This window comes from Meles meles, chromosome 6 (assembly GCF_922984935.1).
Source record: "Meles meles chromosome 6, mMelMel3.1 paternal haplotype, whole genome shotgun sequence".
NCBI classification, from domain to species: domain Eukaryota; kingdom Metazoa; phylum Chordata; class Mammalia; order Carnivora; family Mustelidae; genus Meles; species Meles meles.
The window spans coordinates 17,117,767-17,137,514 of NC_060071.1; the positions used below are offsets into that span (position 1 = coordinate 17,117,767).

At 47.7% G+C, this 19,748-nt stretch overlaps 1 protein-coding gene across 1 annotated transcript in view; it reads right to left on the reverse strand.

Moving 5' to 3' along the window:
- LOC123943285 (protein FAM169B-like) overlaps window positions 1–19,748 on the reverse strand; it is an 87,752-nt gene that overhangs the window by 58,979 nt on the left and 9,025 nt on the right. The window contains exons 2-3 of the mRNA XM_046007314.1: window positions 9,053–9,183; window positions 5,205–5,304 (exon numbers count right to left, since the gene is read on the reverse strand). Of these exons, the coding sequence (XP_045863270.1) occupies window positions 5,205–5,304; window positions 9,053–9,183 (231 nt within the window). The remainder of the gene's footprint in view (window positions 1–5,204; window positions 5,305–9,052; window positions 9,184–19,748) is intronic.

Here is a 19,748-nt window from a genome sequence, read left to right on the forward strand (position 1 = left end):
CTGTCAAATAAATAAAAAAAATCTTTAAAAAAAATAGAAAAAAATAAAAAATAAAAAGCCCAGAAACCAGCCATGCATTACTATGAGCTAACAGTAAGCTGGACGCAAGTCAACCTTGGGTTGGTTTACTGAAATGCCAAGGCACCCTGAGGCTAAGCTGGCAGAAGAACATCCGAGGAGAGTGGGGAAGCTCTCCACCACCAAGAGCGACTTGCTGTTCCCGAGCAAGCATTTCTTAGATGGTAATAATGTGTACCAGTTACCCAGGGATCTTGTTAAAGTATAGATTCTAACTCAGCAGTTCTGAGTGGGACCCAAGCTCCTGCATTTCTTTCTTTCTTTTTTTTAAGATTTTATTTATTTATGTGGCAGGCAGAGATCGCAAGTAGGCAGAGAGGCAGGCAGAGAGAGAGGAGGAAGCAGGCTCCCCACTGAGCAGAGAGCCCGATGCGGGGCTCGATCGAAGACGCTTTAACCCACTGAGCCATCCAGGTGCCCCAAGCTCCTGCATTTCTAACAGGCTTCCTGGTGACGTCTTGCTGCTGGGCCACGGGCCAGACCACCGAGTAAAACGACAGGAAACTGAAGTTCAGAGATGCTCAGTAACTGAACCCAGGGCCACCTGTCTCACCAGGGACAAAGGACTTGAAGTCCAGTCTAACTGACTCCAAAAACCCAGGCTCTTTCCACAGCAGCACTCATGACGTGGGTCCTAGAGGCCATGCTCCGGGAGAAGCCCAGATCTGCGTGAAGGAAGAATCCAGGATGAAATGAACTCTGGAGCCCACGTGACAGGAGGAGCAGTGGAGGAATGAGAAACGTGTGACAGCCTCGGCAGTTGGCCCAAGCCTGGAAGATCTGTCCTGGGGAGGAGTCATACCTAAAGGCTGGGATGGCCCCAGTGGGGGCACCAGGCCAGGGAGGAGACATACGGGCATATCAGTTTGGACTCCTTAAGAATGTTCTACTAGAACGAGCCATCCCAGACTAGAAGCCAGCGTTCCTCAGATACCGCCTTCCTCGTTCCGACAGAATCATACACCAACCTTATTAGCCCTACCACAAAGGAGGCATCATTGGCTGTGACAAAAATAAATCTTGGACAAATCTTTCAATTCTAGCCACGGGCTCTCAGCTGGGAGATCTATTTTCTTTTTTGCCTTTGTTTTTAAGATGAACAAGGGTTAGATAAGCATCAAAGGCATGTTCGTGGGAAAGGAAAACTTTTTCCTTGATACATTTAGGATTGAACTGCAACTCAAAAGATCACCTATCCTTTTTCTCCTTCTGGAATTTGATCGCACCACCGAAAATCATCTTGGAAAATACTGAACCTAATGATCGAAACAGCCCTTTGATCGTGAGCCTCCAGATCCCTGCATCCCTCCTCCAAAGCCAAACAGCCCTGGGTTCCGCAAACCTTGTTCAAATGGTCTTCAAGACCTCTCATCACCCGGGTCTTCTCCACGGATAAGAGCCAGTTTGCTTCCTGGGGGGCCTGACCCGCACCAAAGAGAATGGGGCTGTAATTGCACTGCGGGTTCATCCTTCCATCAATGCAGTCCCAGGTCATGTCTGATTTCCAGCAGCGCCCCCCCTCCCCCCAATGCCGAGGCTCACTGTGCTTTCTGAGGATGAGAACTGCTATCAGTGCCTTTCTCTGTGTAGAGACACAGCCTCCTTGATCATTGGTTGTTTGTGGATGGACTGCAGGACCTTCATCCAATGAGGCAGTCTGGGATCAGTAGAAGGAACAACTCTTTTACAGTTAGGGTTGTTCAAAAACAGACTAACCTGGCCTATCGTGGTACTGTCTTCTTACCCATAAGGTATGCAAGCAGAATTCATCAGGGAGGGAATTCAGCTGCCAACGTTTGGCCCACAGTGGACAAGAAGGCCTCGCACACTAAAATCCCAGGCTTCTATCACACAACACTGGAAGACGGAGGAAAAGCAAGCAGAGGCACGCCAGGATGGAAGAATTCTGCTAGGGTCATGCCTGCTCTCTGCCCGGGGCCGGGGCAGGGGGAGGTCTGGATTATCACACATCACTTCATTCCCCCAAGCACCCTATAAGCGGGATGTCCCATTTTGCAAATGACCAAATTGGCTAGGACCAAATCCCTCCTCTGGGTCCCCCGTCAGGTAGCAGAGTCAAGACACCAAGTTTGTTGTCTCTGACTCCGCCACCCAGGTTCATCCGATTCTATTCTGCAAGTTGCAGGAAATGAGAAAGGCAACAGGCCATCAGCTGATGGGACTCTGGAATGCTAGGGTAAGCAGTTTTGATTTAATGCAGGAAATAGGAAAAAGACCGCAGCTTTTTTTGATAAGGAGTCATTTTTTTTCATCTCTGTAAACAGTTGACATCAGTTAATAATTTAAAAATAGGAGGAATAGGGGCGCCTGGATGGCTCAGTGGGTTAAGCCTCTGCCTTTGGCTCCGGTCGTGATCCCAGGGTCCTGGGATCGAGCCCCGCGTCAGGCTCTCTGCTCAGCAGGGAGCCTGCTTCCCTTCCTCTCTCTCTGCCTGCCTCTCTGCCTACTTGTGATCTCTGTCTGTCAAATAAATAAATAAAATCTTTAAAAAAAAAAAAAGGAGGAATAACAAAACAAGGGGGAAGAAATGAAAGAAAAGGCCCTTAAGAGGTATAAAGGTAACTAAAAAATGCGGGAGGTCCTCAGCAGCCTTGGTGACAGACCAGCCTCTGACCACAGAAACAGTCCAGACTGAACCCCATGGGGACGAAGGCACGTGCTTCCCAAACCACCTTTCTGGAACATGCCTCCCCAGCTTCTTCAACGGGGGAGCTAGAGACTTATTACTTACATCCTAACAACAGCGGGCCATGAGCATTAACTGCTTAACACCACCCCCCCCCAGGAATTCAGAACTCCAGGGTAGTTTTCCTTTGTTTGTGGGCTTGTCCCAAATGACTGTGATGGCTTCAACCAACTTCTCCATAGTTAACGCATGCACAGATGGAGCTTATCAAACAGCGCCAGATCCATCTAACCGCACGCGCGCGCACACACACACACACACACACACACACACGGTCTTCCCAGACACAACCCTTCCAACAGAATTACAAAGGAACCAGGGACCATAGGACCAACAGTCACCATCGAGCCCAGGAGGGAAGTAGCAAACGGGTCAAAGCTGGGAAGAGGGTCTAGGAACACCATCGGCTGCTTGGAGTCCGTTTGCTTCAAGCTACAGGAAGTGCATTTATGCAATCGTGTCTGCTTCTCAATACTAGATTGAAGGGCATGAGGTATGGATTACACCTGTGCGGTTTTTGGAACTTGTGCAAAATTTCAGCGAGCGCCATAGAGCCCCAGCCAGTGGGAAGACATTCGAAAAGTTTGTTTCAAGCGCTATGATATATAAGGAAAGGTCCGGAGTGAGATTGCTCAAAGCTTATGAATATTTATTACAATGCATTCTTGAAAACAACCAAAAAATTAAGTACAGTATAAACAGAAAACACATTTAGGAGTCAGTCATGGGTTTGCATTATGCAAATGATAGTTAAAGACCTACAACCAGGATGTTGTTAAATGCCGGAAAAAAGGGGGGGGGGCTGCTGCTATTTGGATATTTTCTTAGAATCGACAAATGATATTTTGAGTTTTTTAACAATCTGTTCGCCGAGGAGTGCCTTTGGGCACATCTTGTCACGCTAACCTGGTGGGGGAGTCCCAAATTCAAAGCAAAGGCACAGGCCTGGGGTTTTCACAGCCCCCCTTGTTCATGACAGGCAAGGCTTTGGGGGACAGAAAGGGGTTCCGAACCTCAACCCGAAAGCTCTCACACACAGCTCAGCCAACCCTCAGCCTCGGAGCAATGAAGAGGCTTTGCCACATTCAAAAACTCCCAGACAGCTAGCTGAACGCACTCACGTCTCCAGATTAACAAGAAAAGAAGCATGAACAACAGTCTTTGTGCTGAATAACTTCATCCCATCGAGGATGTCACCTCGGGCTTTGCAACACCACTCAGGCAGGCCGTCCTCTGAGCACAAAGCCCAGATGGGCACGCAGGGGTTAAAGGCAAAGGTCTGTCTCTTGGGGAGCAGGAGAGCCGGAAGAAGCCCCCTTTGCAAATTGTAGTGAAAGACCTTTAACCCCAAACTTTCACCAGATCCCACATCCTCTAAGGAGGGCTGGCTGTTGAAGGGTTGGTTTGGTTTTGCCACTTCTTGTGAGGAAAGCAAGACATACAGGGTCATGGGAGGAAATGCGTAAAATGCAGAAAAATAGAAACAAGGAGAAAATCTCAGAAACAGAATCGAACTTCAGTTGGGACCCCCTCCAAGTCAGAAACTTCAAAGATGCTTTGCTTACAGCTCCTGGGGGCCCTGGGCCCCCGGTGGAAGGGATGGGCTGTCACGCTTCTCCCCTCCCCACCTCCTGCTGCCCACAGCCCACAGCCCCTGCTCCCTGCCCCGCACCCAACTCAGCACTCACTCCAAGGAGCTGAAACCAGTCACCAATGGTCTCTTCAGGATGCAGAGGAAGAATAAATGAGTTACAGATTCCATAAACTTCCCCACCAGCAATACAACCCCACCCGACCATCACCTGGCAAAAATTCCCTCCCAGGCCCCGGCTGCACCGCCCTGGGCAACTCACTAGACCATCAGCGCGGCCCAGGGCGGTGAGACAGTCGCACAAACGGGCTCCACCCTGTGCATGCACCCCTACATGTTATTAAGGAGACCAGCAAGGGCTCCCCTCCAAAGCAGCTCGGAATATAGTCATCGTGGCTGAGAGGGAGCCCAGAGTCAATACAAACATCCACATGAGCGTCAGTAAACACGAATAATGCGCCAGCTGTCAGCGGTCTAGACAAGAACACAGCCCTCGGGCTTTGATACTCCTCTAGGTCCAGCCTCAGAGTCCAGCCCTCATTTCCGACATAGTTCCGTCAGTTGTAAACAATAAAATCAGAATCCCCGTGTTTGTTTTTGGTTTTTTAAGATTTTATTTATTTATTTGACAGAGAGAGATCGCAAGTAGGCAGAGAGGCAGGCAGAGGGGAAGGGGGAAGCCGGCCCCCTGCTGAGCAGAGAGCCCGATGCGGGGCTTGATCCCAGGACCCTGAGACCATGACCTGAGCCGAAGGCAGAGGCTTAACCCACTGAGCCCCCCGGGCACCCCAGAATCCCCGTGTTTTAAATCCATTAGTAACTACCAACCTGTCTTCGTGTCCTGGGGATTAACCAAGACTAATATTTTATGTTGAGGTTCGTCACGGTGCACAGTGCAAAAGCAAACAGACGAGGCTTCAAGTTTAACCTGAAAAAAAAATAACAAAATCGCCATTTTGTTCTGTCATCAAAGTAAGGGCACGGGAAATTACTTACCAATTAATTAGCGCCCTATTCACTGAAAGAACACTGTGGCACAGAGGTTAATTTGACAGGATGGAAGCAAGGTAAAAATGGAAACCTTACCCACTCTGAGCTGAACACAAGTGGGATATGACAAAGGCCCTTCCTCCGCGTCCCACCAGCCAGCCCTCCCCGTGCCGCGTGTACCTGTCCATCCATCCAAGTACTGATTAAACACCCACTCAGCGGATACCCTCCGGCCTCTCCCTTCCAAATGCTCCGGGCCCCAATGCCTTCCCCACCCTGGTCCCCTTCGGGCCTCCACCCACAAAAGCTGGTGACCACACCCCCACCTCAGGCTTCTACCTGCCAGGCCAGCCTCCACGTTCCTCCTGGGGCCACTCCACAGAAACAGCCCGAACAAGCCTGTGCCCAGCCCCGCTGCCTCTCAGGCTGCCGACTGCACAGCCTCGGAACTCGGCAAGGAGTCTCAGCAAACCCTTACCCCTTCTGGGCCCTGCAGGCTCGGCTCTGACTTTGAGGCAGCCCAAGGGCAGAGAACCTCTGCCGTGAGAGACAGAGAACAATGCTGGTGCCTGTTTGCTTATGAACAAGGGCAACACCAAGCAGTGTCTGGGGGCCTTCAACACTGGGACCCTCCCACCCAGAGCCTCCTCGCAAGGGCTGGTAGCCTCTCTGTGGCCATCAGACATAATGTTCCCGGCTCCAAAGCAAAAGGTCAACACGTTCCATTGCCAAGTCCGTTTGGAAAACGGAGGAGAGCAGAAGAAAATGAAAAGAGAATGTGTCCGCTGAGCTAGGCGGGCAGGTCGCCTGTATAAGTTTATAGCAGGCCTCCGTGGTTTGAGAGAAACGTTTCCTAACAAATTCTGAGAGCCACAAACATCTGGGTGGCTCCCTGTCTTCAAGTCCCCTGCTGGGAGCGTCCCCGAGCTGGCTGTCCCGTGGTGGTTATGTGAAGCACAGTTCACCCACGAGGGGGCTGTTAGAGGCCATTAAAAATATGCACAGGAGTGCCTGGCTGGCTCAGCGGTGGGGGGAGCATGGAACACTTCATCTCAGGGTCGTGAGTTCGAGCCCCATGTTGGGTACAGAGATTCCTAAAAAATAAAATCCTTTAAAAAATGTACAAAGCAGGGCACCTGGGTCGCTCAGTGGGTTAAAGCCTCTGCTTTCGGCTCAGGTCATGATCCCAGGGTCCTGGGATCAAGCCCCACGTCAGGCTCTCTGCTCTGTGGAGAGCCTGCTTCCTCCTCTCTCTCTGCCTGCCTCTCTGCCTAGTTGTGATTTCTCTCTGTCGATAAATAAAATATTAAAAAAAATTTTTTTTAAATGTACAAAGCATTATATCGACATGGAAATTTATTTTCATTATATCGACTTGGTATTTATTACACCTGAGAGTGTATTCTGAGAGGGACCTAAATGTTTAAAAAGTATATGCAGAAATAAAAGTCAAATGGAAACATATCAAAATGTTCACAGCATCAACTGTGATGTTTTTTTCATTTTCTCTAGCGATAATTCCCAAATATTATACAATGAACATACACCGGCTTATTACCAGAAAAATCAATAAGTATTACTGTATTACATTTTTTTTATTGTATTTTAAATGTGGTAGGGCAGTTTCAAGACTGGAAACAGTTAACTGGGACTTTCCAGAGAACCAGAGCAATGTGGCATGATGTATCCTCAAACCATTTTCTCATCTTTCTCTCCGTTTGGAAAAATTTCTCTGGACTCCAAAAGAAAAACTAAATTTGCTAAAAGCCATGAGGAAGTCTGATACCACCCCAAATGAGACTACTTCAAATGCTAAGTGATAGGGAATGCCTGCCATTTCTTAAGTAACTGTTAAAATGGTAGAAAAACAATTGAAAATCTTCTCATGAAAATTTATTTTCTTCTAAGCGGGGGGGAGAAGCAGATAGCTATAAAGTCCTTTCAGCATTTCTATCACATAAAAACGACTTAATTTTAAGAGCTGTCTTATTTTATTGTGTTTTTGCTAATCACACTAAAATTATTCACTCACTGCACAGACTCACATAATAGGTTTATGTAATGCAATCTCGTAAGGGTGAAAGGAAAGCTGAGGACTGAAACTGCTTCCGTAGAGCCTTCCAGAGCTAGCTTGCAGATTTCACCCGCTTCTCAGGTTGCCCTCCCCACACTCCAGCCCACCCTGCCGCCCACTGCCCGTGCCTCCCCAGAGAATTAGCAGCAACCCTAACCCCAGTGGAGAGCTTGCTTCCGTTTTCGGCTTAACTGCCACTAGGGGGCGCTGAAAGCGTGTGAGTGCAAGGACCTTGGTCTGCAGCTCAACTAGAATCACCCAGGGGATTCCTGGAGCACTTGGTCTTGAACTAGCATGATCTCCAAGATCTCAAGAAAGCCACAACTGTATAAGCTGCACAAGCCACTGTTCTAATGAACTCTGGAACAGCTTCAGTACAGTGAACTAAAACTCTGCAGTGCTGGATACACGGCCATGGTATCAGTAGGTACGAGCAAGTCTACACATAACCAAGAAAATCTTGTCTCTTGGAACAGATCGGACTCAAATTTGAAAGAAGTGTTACAGACTGAGGTACAGCCCAAGATTCACAATTCTTTTTTTTTTTTTTTTTTTTTTTTTTTTTTTTTACTTACTGCATGGGAAAAAATGTTCTTCACAGTAACGCAATTTAAAAATTTTACCCACGGTCCCTCCATCCTAACGAACAAAGAGTTTTCATTTTTCTCTGTTCTCTCCAAGCCCTAATCCGAAAGGCTATCTTATCAGAGCCTAAAATCATATGGATATAACTAAAGTCCTTATTGACAAAACTTCATTCCGAATCGCAAAATTTTAAAGCTGAGCCAAACCATAGAGAGACCAAAGAGCAACCAAGCCCCTCATTTGACACATGGGGAAACTGAGGCCCAACCAGGCATTACGTAAACACAGTGTCTCATTTAGTCCTCCTTAAGAACAACTCAAGGTAAGTTCCACCAGGGGTAGAGGGTGTTTTTTGTTGGTGGTTTTTTTTTTTTTTTTTTGCTTTTGCTTTTGTTTTCCAAATAGGCTCCACGCCCAATGTGGGGCTTGAACATAGGACCCTGAGATCAAGAGTCTGATGCTCTACCAAGGAAGCCACCCAGGCACCTCAGTAAGCTGTTATTGTCCCAATTTTATTTTTTTTTTTTAAAGATTTTATTTATTTATTTGACAGAGAGAGACACTGCAAGAGAGGGAACACAAGCAAGGGGAGTGGGAGAGGGAGAAGCAGGCTTCCCCCCGAGCAGGGAGCCTGATGCAGGGCTCGATCCCAGGACCCTGGCATCATGACCTGAGCTGAAGGCAGATGCTTAACTGACTGATCACGCAGGTGCCCCCTTTTCTTTTTAAAGATTTTTATTGTCCCAATTTTAGATATGAGAACATCGAAACCAGAAAAGTTAAGACACTTGCTCAAGGTCACACAGCTAGTAAGCGGGAGGTGTGGGATTCACAGCAGGCTATTTTTTTCACTGCCTTGCATAACCGGACTTAGCCTCAAGACTCCAGAATCCCATTCTAGAATTCCTTCTGCTTCTCAAAGTGGAATTATTCTAGTATTCACTCCAGAAGTTGTTGTTGTTAAATCTATAATACTCTTTTTAGTACTAACATACTACTCTCAGTTAGATTTTATGATCACACATACCTGCTCCCCCGTGGGAAGAGAGAAAAGCTCTTCTGAGGGCTGCATCCCTTCCCTAAGCGTGGCATAGTAAGCCAGGGCTGCTTCCCGATGCCTTTCAGGGTCATCTTCCAAAATATCCACAGGGTAAACACCTGCCAGGAGAAAAAAGACAGTAAGAAATGACATTAGTTTTATTCTTTTGTTATTTCTCGAAGATTTTTTTTTTGTAAGCACACAAGTAACATTTGTCATAAAAATTATGTTACCCTATTTTTTAAGGTTTTTTTTAAAGATTTTAATTATTTATTTGGAAAAGAGAGAGAGTGAGAGATGAGCCTGGGGAGGGGGGGAGAGGGAGAAGCAGACTCCCCTGCCGAGCAGGGAGCCCCATGTGGGTCTCCGTCCCAGGTCTCTGGGATCATGACTTGAGCCAAAGGCAGACACTTCACCAACTGAGCTACCCAGCCATCCCATTTCCCTATTTTTTCTTTTAATGAAAAAATAGTTCTGCATCAGGTTCTGAAAGAAAATAGAAGACATTCCCAATGGCAGGGTTGGCAGGGACATAGGGGAGATAGGAAATTCCACCTGGGGGAGTCTGGGTGGCTCAGTCCTGAGGCAGCTGCCTTCGGCTCAGGTCATGATCCCAGGGTCCTGGGATCGAGCCCCCCATCAGGCTCCCTGTTTGGCGGGAAGCCTGCTTCTCCCTCTCCCACTCCCCCTGCTTGTGTTCCCTCTCTCGCTGTGTCTCTCTCTGTCAAACAAATAAATAAAGTATTTTTTTAAAAAAAGGAAGCTGCACCTGACCCCCGCCTTAGAATGCTACAGAAACTTCCTTGCATACACACAAACCAGCAAATTGCTTCCCAAAGAGGGAAGCCACAGCAGCCATGGGCACAGGCAGGCATGGACATCGAGAGCCCACACTAGCGGGTGAGAACCTTGATAACGGACAAAACTGAGCTCGAGTTACTATTTTGCCAGCCTCCGTACTCGCTGTGTGGTGGATGAGATTTGCCAGCCCGTCTCCTTGCGCTCGGCCACTGTTACATAGAGAGCTGAAATGTACAAGTTGGTGGGAACTGCAAACGTGTCCATACACAGGGAGACTCCTGCACACATTCCTGTGCAAGTTTCCCACCGGCTCCTCCTCGGCATCTCTTTCTTGTCCTCACACTTGCGAGGAAAGTTATACCCTCGAAGAATCATCCAAATTGATAGCATCCAATTCAGCTCGGAAGCAGTGGTCAGTTTTCCTGGGATGCTGGCCAGCCTCAGGTGGGCATGTCCCCAAGTGGGAAGGGGCTCTGTGGTCCCCTCTCCTCTGTGGATCCTGCCTCTGATTCGGCTCTGGGCATCCTATGTGGAAGGGAGGATGTCCAGAGCACCTGTGGACCAGACAGACCCCCACCTCCTGCCCCCGGCTTGACATGCTGAACGTGTCCTGGGCACACGCAGAGAGTGACAAGTCACTGAGCAAATATGTTCTCTCACTATTCAATTTTTTTTTAAATATTTGAGGAGAACATGGGTCCCAAGAAATTACAACTAAAAATGCACAGATACAAATGTTTCAAATAAAGACAAAGAATTAACAGTCCCCTTGGTGACAATGAGTAAGTCAGTGAGGACCTCTGGGATCTCGCCCTCTCTAAAAAGGGCTGTACCTCCAGCCAACATATTCTGCTGTGAAAGACACATGCTTGTGGAGACACATATACGTGCAAAGCCAAGGAAGCCCAGACTCCCCACCATGAGCCGCAAAGCCCCCCGCAACTGATAAGACAGAGCCCCGGGGCTGAACCTGTAGGCGCCCCTACTCCTTACTGGGCCTTCCAAGCCTAGAGCCCAGGAGCCGGATGGATCCAGGCTGGAATCCTGGCTTCTGACTCAGGGTCCACTTGAAACCTGTCACTCAGACCAGCCTGCCTCACCTCTCTCCAGGCTCGTCCTTAGTCCTGAGGCTCAGCTTCTGCCAAAGGCCTCTGGGCTCATGCCTCCTCCTCGTCCACCCTTCACTGGCCACCAATCAAAATAGCCCTGCTGGGTTCCTCGGGGCTGGGGTCCAGCAGGATGCTGAGTCCTCCCCACCCCTTAGCTCACTGAACTGGCTTTACCCCCGTTTACAGACAAAGAAACCGAGGCCAAGAGGAGAATGCTTGGCTAGTCAGCAGCAGGTGTGACTGCGCTCAGGATCTGCACAAAACACTCAGCTTATGTTAGTGACCCAGCCCAGAAGGCCCTTTAGAATTCCACCCCCCCCCAAGAGCACCCAACAGGTTCCTAGGCCCCCGTTCCCCACTCCTTCTAAATGGACATCCTTAAGGCCCATCTCAGACACCAGCATGCCCAGAAGCTTCCTAGAGCCCCAAACAGCAAAAGCTCAGGGGGCCCCTGAGTCCTATGTTCCAATCCCAGCTCAGCTTAGGATGGGAATGAATCCACCTCTGTCGCCTCTCTGGTCCCTCAGGAACACACACACACACACACACACACACACACATACACACACACACACAGGAACTCAGGTGGACAAGAGAGAGTGGGCAGCCTCGCCCCACTCTCTCCTCGGAGCACCCTGTGTGCGCCTCTCCCCTCTCCCGCCCTGCACAAAGACACCCCCATCCCCCAAGGCCTTTCAAGCACTTGGGAAATTCGGGTAGGCAGTCGGCTGGGTTCTTCCTTCAAACTGCTAGTCATCCTCCTAGAAAGTCAGGTGGCTTCCCACAGGTATGAAAAAAGGTTGTGCACATTGAAATAAATCAGGAAGATCAAACGGGAGAGAGGGTTGCTTCGACCCTGAAGTAGCCAGCTCAGGCGGCACGTTGGCCCCATGAAAGCAGCTTGAACAACCATGTTTTCCTAACTGTCCCCAGGAGGGAGTAAAGACCCGCCTCCCTTCACCTCCCTGCTGCCTGGGGCTTCTCAGGAGAGACACTTGTCAGCCCCAGGCCTCGAGAGCACTCCTGTGAGGTCTGAGGCTCCCAGGACAGTGGCATCCCCCAGCTCCACTAAGAAGCCCAACTGGGCCCCTTGGGACAGGGGTCAGGGAGGACACTGTAGTCTTCCGGGCTTTGGGAAAGGGACGCCTGCCTCACCATGGCCGCAAGGCCCAGAAAAGCCTGGGTGCTCCCGGGAGGCCCTGGGGAGCCTCCTGCCTCGCTCCCTCACTGACTGCCAAGGGTTACCTGGCCTCAGTTCTGGTCGCCTGTGGTCAGGAGAAATGCAATGAATGTGTTTTGCTCCTCACACACCATGAAATCATTTCCCCTGCTGGTTCCACCGGCTGACGCTGTGAGACCCCCCTCAGAGAACTCCTTGGGCAGTAACCCCAGGCCACCCTTGGCTCTCCTTATTGGGGGGGAATGTTGGAGGGGAAGCTCACAAGAAGAATCAGGCCTGCCTCGGGGGAGCAGGGCCCTGAAAGGCAGAGATTAACCCTCTGGGAAGTGGAGGGCAGCTGCAAACACCTCAACAGTCACAGAACAACCCGGCGGCACCCATGCTCTGTTTCCCCCTTTAAATCCTCCAAGGTGGGCACAGACCCCAAACTTCTAAGAAGCGTCCTGGGGCGGGCAAACCAGCCTAGGGGAGGGAAGCTCAATTTTCAGCCCTTTGGGTTTTAATTAGTTCTCCTCTGTCTGGGTGTGGGGGGTGTAGCGGTGGAGATGAGCAGGGAAATCCCCCATTAGAAAAGCCCCAGCAGCTGAGCTCTGACACACAAAAGGTTTGGGTTTGTTTTCTGGAAATCTGGGTGGGAATGAAAAAAGGTGATGCTTACAGCAGGAGGCGAGCATTCAGTGCTCAATGGGAAAGGGAGCCCCTGCCCTTCTGGAGAAAGAAAGACCCCTCCCCAAATCAGTGGGAAGACAGACTCCTTCCCCAGCCCAGGAGGCACATGCACACACACACATACATACACACACACACACACGCACGCACGCACGCGACCCCCAGAGAAAGGAAGCCTCCCACCCACCCAAACCGCAAGGGCACACTTGGGCAGTGCCCAGGGGCCTCCAGGAAGTAAACAAGTCTGGGGTGTTTCACACATGCGCTCTGGAGCCGAGCTGGGTGGCCACACTCCCCTCCCTGGTGATGGAAGACTGACTCTGGGCAGGGGCTTCCAGATGTGAAATGCTAACGGGCTTTAATGGCTTGAACTGAACAGGAAATATTTTTCCAAAGCCAAAAGAATGTAATCTTTTCAGTACAAGGTAAAATGCTTTTATGAAAAAGGCACACAGTTGAAATGATAATTCACTGCAGACTGTAAAGAAAATGAAATCCCCAAACGAGCCCCCAATTTAAGAATTCACTTTAAGCATATGTTTGCTGTAGTCACCAGAACAACAACAAAGTGGTACCTCTTAAAGCATACTTCTGGGGAAAATACTTGAATCATTCAGGATCTTTGTCCCAAAGCTTCAGTTCCCAGGGCGGGATGAATGGTGTCCCACTGAGCCACTACCTGTCACCCACTGCCCATCAGCCACAGCCACTACTGGGTCAGCACTGCTGCTCAGTCCAGCAAAACCTAATGCTCTAGGGCATTCCCAGCAATTTTTGGTCCTCCCGATATAAACAGCAACGCCAATTAATGAAAAACCTGAAAGAGGTCAATGCTCTGCACTTAACCATTTATTCAGTATCCCTTGCAGAATATTCTTTCCAAGTACTACCTCACCATGACGATGAGAAAAGTTCTTTTTCATTTTAGCAAAGTGAGATTTTTCTCCTATGGGACTATTATTATGAGAAACATGAACAGATATTTTAAGTTTTACTAGCCCTGCTCTTGAGAATTTTGACCTCAGTGAAAGCCTCTATCCATCCATCATTTAACTATAAGGCATTATGTCACTGGAAAAGCTGACTGTAATCACTTGATTTTCTTGTAGCCATGTGGGTTGTCATTCTTGAATTATAGTTAAGAACAACTCTTGCTCATAACATGTGAAAAAAAATTCCAGGGACACAAAATTATAAGGTAGTATTCTACTTTTATTTTTCAAAAATGGTTTAAGTGTGGATATTCCTAATATAGAATTTTTTTTTTGCCTTTCTTTATTTTTCTCACCCGTGGCCTGCTTTTCCCTCACAAATCAATTTTCTTCTGAAAAGAACTTGTAAGAAGGAATCTTTATTACAGAAGAAATTGCCAATGGGGATTAAACGACTAATTTGGGACTTAGCAGGAAATAAGGAGACTAGTTTGTAACCAGAGAGAGGAGGGCACCAGGAGATACCAAGGCATGTTGCAAGAAGGCACTGTGGAGTTCTGAACGCAGGTGTTCTGCACACCCAAGGCTGTGAGGGCAGCACCTAAGGGAGAAGGTTTCCCCATGCTACCTCAGGAGCTCCGAGTTCAGGACCAGGAATTCATCAGTTTCCCTGATTTCTAGTGAAACGCGTGTTACCACACAGCGCAATCCCAGAGCTGTGTCTTTGAACTGTATGCTTTAAATCTCCATAGTCACGGGGCACCTGGGTGGCTCAGGTGGTTGGACATCTGCCTTCAGCTCAGGTCATGATTTCGGGGTCCTGGGATCGAGCCCCGAGTCAGGCTCCCTGCTCGGTGAGGAGTCTGCTTCTCCCTCTCCTTCTGTCCCACCCTCCCATTTGTGTGCCCTCCCCCTCCCTTTCAAATAAATAAAATCATTAAAAATAAAGATTTTATTTATTTATTTGATAAAGAGAGAGAGATCACAGTAGGCAGAGAGGCAGGCAGAGAGAGGGGGAAGCAGGCTCCCTGCTGAGCAGAGAGCCCTATGCGGGACTCAATCCCAGGACCCTGAGATCATGACCTGAGCTGAAGGCAGAAGTTTTAACCCACTGAGCCATCCAGGCGCCCCAATAAATAAAATCTATTTTTAAAATTCCATATTCACAAACTTCATCTTGGGTCTCCAAAGCTTTCACCACAGGATGCCTTCAAACTGAGAACTACTTTTCACTTCAACGATGATTACGTTTAAGCAAAAAATTTTAAAAATAAAGGGGGGGGTGCTGTTGCATATACAGGTATCCCCGGCTTTCCCAAACTTTACGTGATGCTACTTTGCTTTTATGAAAGAGCTCCCTTTTTTCACTAACTGAAGAAATCCAAAGAAGACTTTTGCTTTGATGGTCAAAGGTGAAAAGCAAAAATAGTGTTCAGCTTCCGTTCTGCAGTGAGCCCTTAGAGACACACCACACAGCTGAGCTGTGACCATGGTCCTGACAAGCTCCTTCCCCAGGAACGATATCACGCATCAAGCTAAGCTCCCAGAACTCTGCATAGTGTCCGTGTGTCTCTGTCCTTTATCTCGATTTATTTTATGTATCCCTTTGCAAGATGCCTCCTTAGGAATCAGAAAAGTCCCAGACAGGTCAGTTGTGGGTCTAGGCATGCTCAAAACGTTTTGCATATACATTAATGGTAACTGAGTCTTCTCTTTACCCGGTTCCAGCTTACGAGAGGTTTCATGGGAACACTCTACTTCCAAACAGTGGAGGAAACCGGTGCTGAGAAAACCCATAGCTGTGCAATACCTTGCCTGGCATTTACTCTCTATCAAAGAATCCCAGTCCGTACAGCCAGCACGATGACTCTCCTCGTGCCATTCCAGCCTTTTCCCAGGCATAGCCTGCGGAGCACGAGCTCCCTAAGATAGGCTGTGAATGGGCTCCCACGGCCAGCACGCTTCAAAAAGGAGGTCTGCTGTGGCACTTAGGGGTGCCTGGGTGGCCCCGTCGGTTAAGCACCCGACTCTTTGATTCTGCCTCAGGTCATGATCTCAGGGTTTTGGGACCGAGCCTCGCATCGGGCTCCACAGTCGAGCAGGGAGCCTGCTTAAGACTGTCTCCCTCTCCCTCTGCTCCCCACCCCCCCGCACATTTGCACTCTCTCCCTAAAATAAATAAAATCTTAAAAACAAAGGAAAAAGAATAAAGGAGGTCTGTTGTGGCATCTAGAACTCACTGCTGGGAGAGCCACAGGCCTATCAGCAAATGGAACATTTAGAAATCCTAAAGCAGGGGTGCCTGGGCGGCTCAGTGGTTTAAGCCTCTGCCTTTGGCTCAGGTCAAGATCTCAGGGTCCTGGGATTGAGCCCCGCATCAGGCTCTCCGCTCAGTGGGAAGCCTGCTTTCCCCTCTCTCTCTCTGCCTGCCCCTCTGCCTACTGTGATCCCTCTCTCTCTGTCAAAAAAAAAAAAAAAAAAAAAAAAGAAATCCTAAAGCAAAAAAAAAAGAAAAAAGAAAGAAAGAAATTCTAAAGTAGTGGAATTTGCTTAATCCACCATTTATTTCCCAGACTTATTGAACCAAGGACCTCTTGTCCCAAAACACTAACTGACAGATGACAAGCATACCTTGGAGAAGAGTGTTTTGTTGTTGTTGTTGTTGTTGTTGTGATTTTATTTATTTGACAGAGAAAGACACAGCAAGAAAGGGAGCACAAGCAAGGGGAGTGGGAGAGGGAGAAGCAGGCTTCCTGCTGAGCAGGGAGCCTGAAGCAGGGCTCGATCCCAGGACCCTGGGCTCATGACCTGAGCCCAAGGCAGATGCTTAACGACTGAGCCTCCCGGGCACCCAAGAACAGTGTTTCCAAGTAGCATCAGGGCAGAAGCAAGCATCACTCTCAGACAGGCAGCAAAGGTACAAATGCCTGGGGCCCCGGCAGGGGTCCACCCTGTCAGCAGAGCAAGGGTCTACAGAAAGGAGCAGAAAACAGAAGGTGAAGCAAACACACACTTGGATATTTTTGTTGGTTTTGAAGAGCATCTGATTGCCAAAATAGTCTTAGCAAAGAATTGAAAAAAAAAAAAAAAGTTGGAAGACAGAATGTAGAATCTGTTAGAATTTTTCGAGCAGATGAGCAAAATTGTCAGGGAACGGAGGCACGCTGGGGAAAGGTCTGCAGGTGGTGGCGGGAAGGTTTCGTTCCCCAGTAATTGACAGGGTGCCTGTCGCTGTGTTATCACATATTTAGTACTGGCCCACTTGCAGTTGTCATTGCCTTGGCTGAGAATAAATCACTTGTCCCAAATCTAAGATAGTAAAATCTGCAGATGACTTTATGTGCCTCCCACACAAAAGTTTATGTAATCCTAATTGCTTCTAATATGAAGGTCTCGTAATCTGAGCATTGGTGCGTCTTACTTTCAGGCAAAGGATACAAAGATAAAACTATCTCTTCCCCCTGCATCATTCAAAAGGATTTGAGGTGGGAATTAAACGTTTTTTCCTTTTGCATACAAAGAGGGGGACAAATGTGAAGTCCTGTTTGGGGTAGACGGGACAAAAACGCATCTCACATATATGCTTCCTGATGAATGGTAACAAAAGAGGGGCCCTTGCTCCCACAACTGCAGGAAGCTCAGCCTTCCCTCACCCCCAAACCAAGCCGCTCTATGCCATGTGGTCATCAGCATGGTGCCAGATTTGTTTAACCTTGACTGAGAAGGAAGAAGCCTTTTGCACATGCCCAGGAGGACACAAAAAGCCTGATTCTTTGTATCCTGCGTGGAACTGACCAAGAACTTGAAGAAAAGCACAAAACATACCCAGCCTCAGTGTCAATAACACCACCATTAACACATGCTGGCTCTAGCTGGTAGGGAAATGATGCGGGAGCCACCATCCAGAGTGGAACCAGAGCCCTAAACCACAAAGCACGCGACAAGAGGAAGAAAAATAACTCTTCGCCAACGTAATGCTTTTACCCATTACTCACAGAATAACATTTCTCAGAACTTACCCCAAAATCATGGCTATTAATGGATTTCACAAACCTTCATCCAGAAATCATATCTCTATATGTTCATCTATTACACTGCAAATGATAATACTTCTGAAGAGGAGCCAAAAAAAAAAAAAAAAAATCACTTCCATTTGGCATGCCCAGCCCCGTGCAAAGCAACAAAGAGAGCTTAGTCTACGGAACCCAGTCCTAGGCGAAGTTGTGCACACTTAATAGTACTTACAATTTTCACCCAGAGTACCATGCGAGGAGAATGAATGGAAAAGAATCGGTTTACCTTAAACCTCAAAAGTTACTTACTTAGGAAGAAGGTCATTACTCTCCAGTAACTGGAAATGTATTGAGGTAGCTACTTTTCTATAAGGGCACTGGACTCTTGTGTAAAACTAAAAAGTAGATGAAGAAATACACGCCAAGTAATGATTACTTGCATCAAAGTCAGTACCAGCGCAGTTTTAAATGGAAGAAATTAAAAAAAAATAAAAAGAATATTCTGCCTTCTGTGGATAAAGTTTCTAAAGTACTGGCAAAGTGGGGCACCTGGCTGGCTCATTCACAAGGACATGCAACTCTTGACCTTGGGATCGTGAGTGCGAGCCCCATATTGAGCGTAGAGATTACTTAAAGAAATAAAAAATATATATATATTTTTTTTTTAAGTACTAGCAGGGAGAAAAAGTATGAGGATATTGATGATAAGTTCTCCGGTTAGAATGAACCCTTTTACATCTTATATTGGCAGAGTGTTTTTGCAATTTACAAAGGGCTCTTGCAATTTACAAAGGGCTCCCATACAAGTCCTTGCTGGTTTGAAACTTACATCAACCCCTGGAAGTCAACAAAGTGCTCACCCCCATTTTTCAGCTGTGGAGGCAGAAGTTCAAAAACAGAAAATCTGTAGTAGGGCTGGACTCAAACTCAGATCTGAAGATTTCCAGAACAGCCTTTCCCAACGCCCTGCTTGCTAATTTATATCATGTCAAGAGCCACACATTATCTACCAGTACCAAATGACAGCTAGTCCTCAGCACAGCACTGCTTAAAATACCTTTTTAAGGCTGAATAATATTACATTATATAATACGTGTGTGTGTGTGTGTGTGTGTGTGTGTGCGTGTGTGGGTATGCATGTGTGTGTGTGTGTTAAAATACCATTTTGTTTACCCATTCGCCCGTTGTTGGACACTTGGGCTGCTATCATCTTTTGGCTATTGCAAAGAATGCTGCAATGAACATGGACTTAAAATATTTCTTTCAATCCCTGCTTTCCCCTCTTTTGGGAACTAGAATTGTTGGATCATACGGTAATTCTATGCTTAATTGTTTAAGGAACTACCATACTGTTTTCCACAATGGCTGCACCATTTTACATCCCCACCAAAAGTGGGTAAGAGTTCCAGTTTCCCCACATTCTCGCCAACACTTGTTATTTTCTGGGTTTTGTGAGGGTTTGGGGGTTTTTTTGTTTTGTTTTGTTTTGTTTTCCCTATAACAGCAATTCTAATGGGTGCAAAGTGGTACTCGTTATGGTTTTAATTTGCATTTCCTTAATGATTAGTGATGTTAAACATCTTTTTAAGGGCTTGCTGGCATCTGTACGTCTTCTTTGGAGAAAGGTCTATTTGAGTCTTTTGAAAATTATGGTCATACTTTTAACATGTGCTTTGAAAACCTTGTGAGAGTAAAGGGACATGAATTCGCAAGGGGTTAAATGACAAGGCTGGTGTGGCCTAAGTGGGCTACCTGCAGAGGATATGTTCACAAGACCTGCATCACAGGACAATGATGCCCACCTCTGCCCCCTGTCCAGCTCAGACGCACTCCAAACAAAGATAGCTGTGGCTGGGAGGTGGCTGAAGTCAAGAGTGGACCGACGGAGTATGCACTGTCATTTGGTAAGTCATTTTAAAGCTTGGAAGTGGGGAGCGCCTGGGTGGCTCAGTCGGTTAGGCGTCTGCCTTTGGCTTGGGT